Source organism: Arachis ipaensis, chromosome B07 (assembly GCF_000816755.2).
Source record: "Arachis ipaensis cultivar K30076 chromosome B07, Araip1.1, whole genome shotgun sequence".
Lineage (NCBI taxonomy): Eukaryota > Viridiplantae > Streptophyta > Magnoliopsida > Fabales > Fabaceae > Arachis > Arachis ipaensis.
The window spans coordinates 111,070,116-111,078,214 of record NC_029791.2 but is presented as its reverse complement, the minus strand read 5'-3'; the positions used below and the strand labels follow the sequence as shown (position 1 = coordinate 111,078,214).

General features: G+C 33.6%; 1 protein-coding gene across 1 annotated transcript; it reads left to right on the top strand.

Annotated features, from left to right (window-relative positions):
- LOC107610201 lies at nt 1,161-4,472 on the top strand. Its single transcript, XM_016312305.2, is given in 13 exon segments — nt 1,161-1,469; nt 1,552-1,659; nt 2,035-2,157; nt 2,241-2,357; nt 2,440-2,626; nt 2,709-2,851; nt 2,943-3,280; nt 3,371-3,470; nt 3,576-3,635; nt 3,739-3,822; nt 3,912-4,025; nt 4,115-4,230; nt 4,232-4,472. Coding segments are annotated over 12 exon segments (1,539 nt in total). The 5' UTR covers nt 1,161-1,469; nt 1,552-1,581; the 3' UTR covers nt 4,311-4,472.

Sequence of the window (8,099 nt, the reverse complement as noted above, 5' to 3'; positions counted from 1 at the left end):
ATGTTCAATTATACGCAACAAAACATTTGCATCTTATGCAATTGGGTTATGGATTTGTATAGTACTTTGGTGCACATCAAATTAACAATTTATCTCATATATATGACAGCTATTTATATAATATATTATGACAATCGAGTATATATAGACCCTTAGCTTCCTCCTCTATTATTTATCTATCTATATTTTTGTTTAATAAAATAATAAATAGAAGAGAAATGAGATCTATCCAAACTCCCAAGACACATACATTAAGGTTGCCAGCTGGCAAGCATAGCAACGGACGCGTGGGTCTAAAAAAAAATATGCATACTTTACGATGTTGCACCACCATCCTCTCCCTTCCACATAATTTCTACCAATACTTTTTTCGTTGAAAATAAATTTCCATCGTATCATTTCCTAAGTAACTAAGTTGATCCGGGAGGGAAAAAATAAAATGGTTTAGGTGGGCAGGGCATGTGATTGGTGCAGCTTTTTGCCTCCTTTAATTTTATTTATCTTTTTTAATTTAATTTAGTTGAATGCATCCACCGGCAAAAACCACCAAACCCGTAAAAAAGAGCCAAGTTTGATTAGTAGAATAGAATATTAGATTAGAAGCGGAACAAACGAATCGTAGTGGATATTAGCTTATAAGGGAAAAGTGCAAAAACAAAGAACAAATTAAGATGGAGGAGCGTTGCGTTGTGGTTACTGATTAACTTAATAAGTAAAAAAAAATGTTTACAGTAAACTGCAATGGTAAAGCGCACGTTCTTTCATGATTGCTTAGCGCCATAGCCCATTTGATTGGATCCTTCCACCTCAACACATCCCTTTAAAATGAGAATCTATATGGTAAAAATTACTGACTAATCTTGATGTAAAATTAAATGAGAAATTCTTGGGTTCAATATTGCACTACTAACATCATAGGCAACACTATCCAAAACTGAATTAAAAAAATAATTAAGTATTGATTCTCTAATGTTATTCTAATTAAATATGTGATCTAACAGTTTTATTACAAAAAAAACTTTTTTTTTGAATAATTATAAGAAAAATATTAAGGCCAACATTTTTAGAATTTTTTTTCTGTTAATTTATTGGAAAAAAAAAGTTAGTTTCTAGTAAAATCCAAAAAAAAAAATAAATACGAAAAAATTGTGCAATTTTGGTTGCTGGGGGCACCGGAGCACTTTTGCTATACAAGCTGTATGCGCATCGAGTCTTTTTCTCATGAAACCACACTCTCTTTCTCTCTCCCTCTCAGCCTCCTCTCTCTTTCCTACATAAATTAACATTGCTGTGTTTTCATCCAAAGTGGAAGCGGTTAAACTAAGTTTAAAGGCACAGCGGTGGAACTCTCATTATCTTCATCTCATATATAGCTGTCAACTCCACTCTATGACATGTTTCTTTCCCCCCATGACGATGCCTCCATTCACCTTCTGCTTCCCTTGATTTTTAGATTACAAGTGAACAAGGTCCGATCTCGATCTTACTATTACTTTCAATTTGATTGATTTCATCATTCTTCTCACCGAATTGAATTTGTTTTAGCTGCAGAATTAGTGCCACATCAAGGGAAGAGAAGAAATGGACACGAGAAGGAGGACGAGATTAGAGCCTAAGAAAGCTCAGACAGGAGCACATGATGATGATGATGATCATAGAGTAATTGAACTAAACTCTGCTTTATTGTCAGAACTCAGAAGAGTGTGTATATGTGTATGTGGTACTAGTATTTTTGAAAAACGGTTGCTACAGTGAACAAAGTTCCATACACTAGTTTTATTATTATTATTATTAAATTATTACTACTATTATTCATTATTTCATTATGATAACGTAACACTTCTCAGACTTATCATCACAAACTGTGGATGGCTTCAGTTCCAATGAGAAGAAAATTCTCAAAAGTCGGAATTCTTTTGCGAAACATATTACACAACACACATGCTCATCCTATAAAGTGAAAGGGAAATTCATTGACAAAAAGATGAACCTCTCAGTTTCAATTTTGAAATTATATGTTATTGCGTTGCATAGGTTGGTCCTAATCTCTTGAATGAAAAGGCAGAGATGCGGGAAAGTTTGGCACAAGGAAAAGGCAGAGCAAGCAGAGACGGAAGGACACGAAGCAAGGAGAGAAAATTGGCCTTGCAACAAGACGTAATGCAATGCCACTGCTCCGATTCCTGATTTTGAAATTGAAGCTTTGTTCACGAATTAAGTCTCTGAATTTGAATTTTCAGGTGGAGAGGTTGAAGAAGAAGCTTAGGAACGAAGAGAACATCCACAGGGCATTGCAGAGAGCTTTCAACAGACCCTTGGGTGCTCTCCCTCGTCTTCCTCCTTATCTCCCTCCCAATGTTAGTATTTCCCAAGTAATCTACTTTGCAATTCATTCAAATTTGAAATCTTATACTCACCGTCACTGCTGAATCAATCTAGACCCTGGGACTTCTTGCGGAGGTGGCGGTGCTGGAGGAAGAAATTGCAAGGCTTGAAGAGCAGGTGATGCATTTCAGGCAGGACTTGTATCAAGAAGCTGTATATACATCATCCTCCAAGATGAAAATGGATCATTCATCTCGTTTAGTTAAATTGAAGTCTCCTTCCCCAACAATTACACTTCCCGGTGAGTAATTCCCACAATTGCTCCTTAAGTGTGTTCTATAATAAAAGTTGCAACCTAATTCTCATGGCTTTTTGCATTGCAGAGGATAGGCAAGGAAAAGAGAACCAGTCATGTAGTCATTCTCACAAGAACACCAAGCAGTTCAATTCTAAAACTAAAACAACAAAAACTCCTATTAATACACTTCCCCTCCACAACAAACCATGGCATCGTCCAAAGAGACAGGTCTGGCATCTCTAATCCAGATTCAGTTGTGTCCTAGTAGATCAAAATAACTCAGAGGAAATTTTTCAAGTCAACTAATGTGAAATTTCAGACTGTGCAGCAAGAACTAAGAGTGAATGACCAGCCAATGGCAGAACCAACAGATCATGAAGAAAGTCCAAACATAATCTCTGAAAATATTCTCAAGTGCTTATCAAGCATTCTTTTGAGAATGAGTACTGCCAAGTATCCGGATTCTACAGCTGGCATGTTGCGAGATCCGAAATCTCGAAACTGTACTCAAGGAACATGGTTTCAGGATCCATATGGTACTTGTTTAGAATTTGGAGAGATGGATATTGGTCCGTACAAGCAATTCCGTGCAATTGAAGCTGAATCCTTCAGTCCAAAACGAACTGCTAATTCTTTGTTTCTGCAGCATCGGTTGAAGTATGTGATACTTACTATTTACCTTTTCAACTATTCATGTTGTGTGTGTCAATCAGGTGTTGCAGTATTCTAATATCCTGAAACTTGCAGGCTTCTTTTGAGGAAACTTTCCTCTGTCAACTTAGAGAATCTCAATCATCAGGAGAAGCTTGCATTCTGGATCAACATATATAACTCTTGTATGATGAATGTATGTCATTTATACCTTTTTGAACAATGTTTAGTTTTACTTTTTCATTTTTAACCTCTTTTAGAACCTTTGTAATATCTAATTGAAAATTGTGCTTTTATTCAGGCATTCAATGAGCATGGCTTACCGGAGAGTCCGGAAACAGTTGTTGCATTGATGCACAAGGTATGAACTGCTCGGGACTTGTATTTCTTCTTATACGTTGCATGTTCTTGCAGTTATAGCATTGATATGCTTAATAATTTATTCTGTTTTCTTCATTATTCAGGCAACAATAAATGTGGGTGGACACTTGCTAAGCGCAACAACGATAGAGCATTGCATTCTAAGGCTTCCTTATCATTGGAAATTGGTAAGCTTTGTTCATATGAAGTCTGAGTTTTCCTTAGATTGGAATATATAGATAATTACTAAAACTTCTTACAGCTGAATTCTAAACAGACATCAAAGGGAGCCAAGAATCATGAAATGACAGTAAGAAGCATATATGGATTGGAATTATCAGAACCCTTGGTGACATTTGCTCTCTCATGTGGAACTTGGTCCTCTCCTGCTGTAAGTTTTATTCGTTACACAAAGTAAACTTCTAAAATTTTATTATCTGCATTGTGTCATTGCTGATTCATGAACTGTGGCAAATGCAGGTCAGAGTTTACACAGCATCACAGGTCGAGAACCAACTCGAAGCAGCAAAAAGAGAATACTTGCAGGCTGCAGTTGGAATTTCAACTTCAAAGTTTGCTATCCCAAAGCTGCTAGAATAGAAAAACCGAACCCCTCTCACAATTTGTACAAATTATGCCATATGAGTTTAGTTTTAGATACTTGCTATGCACATAATTTTGCTTCTGTTTATTCTGTATATGGTTTGTTTCATTGATGCTGGGGATGCAATTGGTATACAGCTCCAGAGCACATAGAAAGATTGTAGATGAGATCGATATTCTCTCCTCCTCCCTTTGAATATATGGATTGGCTTAGAAAATATTGACTTAACAAATACTTCTTTTCTTTTCTCAAAAAAAAAAAAATTCAATTAAAGGAACATTGTGCCTTTACCTTCCTTCATCTCAACCACAAAGAAAGAAAGTCAAAAGTCAAACTGTATAATATGTGGGATTTGAAGAATAGAACTGCTGAATTGCATATCAAATCTCAGTTTACTACTCAATTTCCTTAGTTGTATTCATTTTTGACATTTATAAGACTCTGACCTGAAATGTTGCTCAAGAAGAATAAATGTGGAATTATTACCTGAACCAACCAAGCGTGAGTAACTTTTTTGTAATGGTCACCATTGATTTTGTAACTTCCATGAAATGTGTGTCCCACTATCTTAATTTAAGAGTGATTAACTCCTAGATTTATCACTTTACCGATCCCACATTATTTATACAGTAGAAATGCCCAACTACATTGACAAGAAAAGAAAGTAATGAAGGTCTATCAATAACCCTCGAACTATTGCTGCGTCAATGAATGAATGATGGTCTCATTTTCATGGCACGTAGTGAAGATTACTAATAGTTGGAGTAGTGCTGGAATTCCATATATGGTCCAGCATTGGAAGTAGGACTAGTACTGGAATTTTCACGTAGAATGTGGTCCATGTAGATGTAGGTTGTTTCTGGTGTTACAGAAGAAGCCCCATCAATAATTATGACTTGGCTCATTTAAGTCTCCTAATTGCAGCTCCATTATGTTCCGTTTGATGGCTGTGGCCACCACAGCCGCTCCTTCCGAACCATTCAACTATCATATTTTCAAAAGGTTACATATTTGATATTATTTCAAGCTCAATTCTTACATGAGAAAATCACACAGTATTTAGATATTAAATACTAGTAACAATGTGGTTGTGAGCTATGAATAACAATGAATTAAGTGGGCGAGTGAGAACAGGATTGAGATTGTGTTGTGTTGTGTGTGTGTGTGCTGTCTCTGTAATCTGTACCCAGTAGTCCCAATTTTTTAATTTTGTCTCTTGCATTGAAGAGTTATCTACCAGAGTAGGCACCTGTACCTAGTATCTATTTGTTTGGCTTTATTGAAGTAAAAACAATTACTACTATGAAGAATTTCATTCCATTTCGGCATGCTGCCATGAATTCTTTTCAACTACACAAAACAAATAAAGAAATTTTCGTTGGAACTGATAAAGACTAGAGAACATGATTCTTTTAATATCCTTTTATCTCTTCTTTTGGTTGCCAAAAGCGTTTTGTCTCTTGTTATGTCTATGTATGATCGAATACTCAAAGTCGTTAAAGACATTGTCATCCTAATAAATGCTTTGAAAGCCATCCTCACTCCTTGTTAAGACTTTTTTTTTATCTATATAGAAACCAAGATATCTGTCACTGTTAGCGCTAATCTCCTTACTGCGACTGCACTTACATTGCCCCTCAAATGAGTTTCATATGTACATCAACATCAACAAGAATGGTCTTCTGTGTTTTAATTTTTAGGTCAGTAGAAGTAAATTTTGGTGCGAGGGATAACAAAATTTTAATAGGAGAGACAAAAATAATATAAAAAAATTTTAATGTGCACATATTTAGATATTTAAATTAGGTATTGTTTTGGGATTATCTGAAATAGTAATTTGGGTTAAACATGAGGTTTAGATTCTTTTTGAGGCAGGACTTGTACTGGAGTCAAAGTGCCGCAGTCCGAGTTTCTCGTAAAGAGGTTACATAAAAATATTATATTATTTTTAACTTCAATAAAATTATTTAAAATAATATTTATCAACAGAACCATCTTTATTTTAAAAAATAAGTCACAAAAATTTAAGCATATATACGAAATTGTAAAATAAAATAAATAAAGTTAATAACTAAAAGAAGAATAAAAATAAAAAATAAAAAATATTTAAAAATTATATAATTATTAATTTTGTAGTAGTAATCACTTTTTTATTTAATAAAAAAACTAAAAATAAAAATTCTTGGTCCGGTGGACCAGCCCATCCCGCTTCGCCAAAATCCGTAAATTTGGCGATGCGGGTTTGGCGGGTCCCAAATCTAGCCCGACCCACCTTCTTTAGCGGATTCGGCAGGTCGGTCCGATGGATTCGACCCGTTTTGCCACCCCTAAGTGTTGGTATCTATTTATACCATTTTTTTTTTGTCATGAATTGAATCAATAACATGGCCATACTTGAACAAAGTTGAAATTCATGTTCAACCCAAAAATCCGACCCAATATTACAACCCTTTTTCCCTCTCACATAAGGGTGATGTAAGGTAGAATTTGAATCCAATCCTAACTCGATCTATGGGTTGAATTTGTTACCAAAATTCAATTATTCTACCATACTTATGGGTTGAGAACAACCCAATTCTAACCATTAAAGTTTTTAATAAACAAAATATTAAATTATTTGTTGATGATTTTGACTAAATAATAAAGACTTTTTAAATTAAATGAGATATTACTCATTGGCTCGGATTTAGAATAGTTTTTGCTTTGTTTCTTTCCTTGTTTAGTCACAAAAAAAAAATTAAATGAGAAATCCTTGATTTAACACCTATTTATAATATATTTTTATAACATAAAAATATATAGAATGTGAGTTATTCAGATAGAATGAATGCTATTACCCTACTCCAGTGTTGTAAAAACCGGACCCTAAGCCGTTCCGGTCCGCCAATTGAACCGAATAAGGTAACGAACCGGTCAAATCCGGAGTAAATCGACGAAAATCGGTCAAACTCGTTAACCGATTCAACCGAACCGCTGAGAGTGAAATTGTCAAAATGGGTGGGGTGAGTTTCGAACCCCTGTCCTCAAGGAAAAAAGAACTTGTCATAACCACCAGGCTATCACAATACCATTTAATATGTTTACAAATTATTTTATATATAGATATCTTTTATCAATCTATTTAATTATTTTAATTTTAGTTATAAACTCGTTCATTCTTAAATTAATTATATTTTTATTTAACAATAATTATAAACTCATTTATTTTTTTTATAATTATATAATATCTATTAATATTATTTTTCAATAAATACTTGTAGTATATAATAGTATAATAGATATAAACTAATTAATAAATTATTAAAATTCGAAAATAATAGTTATTTTAATATTAAAAAAATAAAAAAATTTATGATAGAGTAAATTTAACAAAATACTTATTGTTCATGTTTCATATTGTTTTAGAATAACTAGATATTTTTAAAATGTTAGTGAAAATATGTATTTTAAATTTTAATTTTAAATTTTTTACTATATTTTATTTTTTATTTATATAGGACCGGATCAACCGGTTCAACCAGTGACCTACCGGTTAAACCAATGACCCAATAATCCAGTAACCTGACCGGTTCGATCACCGGTTCGATTCTGACTATGCCCTACTCTCATGCTTGCTAAAACCTTTTTCCTCCTCCATTTCTACCATGCTTGAGTTAATCTTTTGTAGGCAAGAGAGTGGCCAAAAAACCTGCTGTATACTAATAAAGTGATTACTTATATGCGTTAGATGGTTTGATAAAATTGATAAAAAAAAAATATGACTCACATTCAATTATCATAATTAAAAATTATTAAAATATGATATATTTAATTAAATTATTATCTAATTTTTTAACTATTAATTTAATCTAAAAATACCCA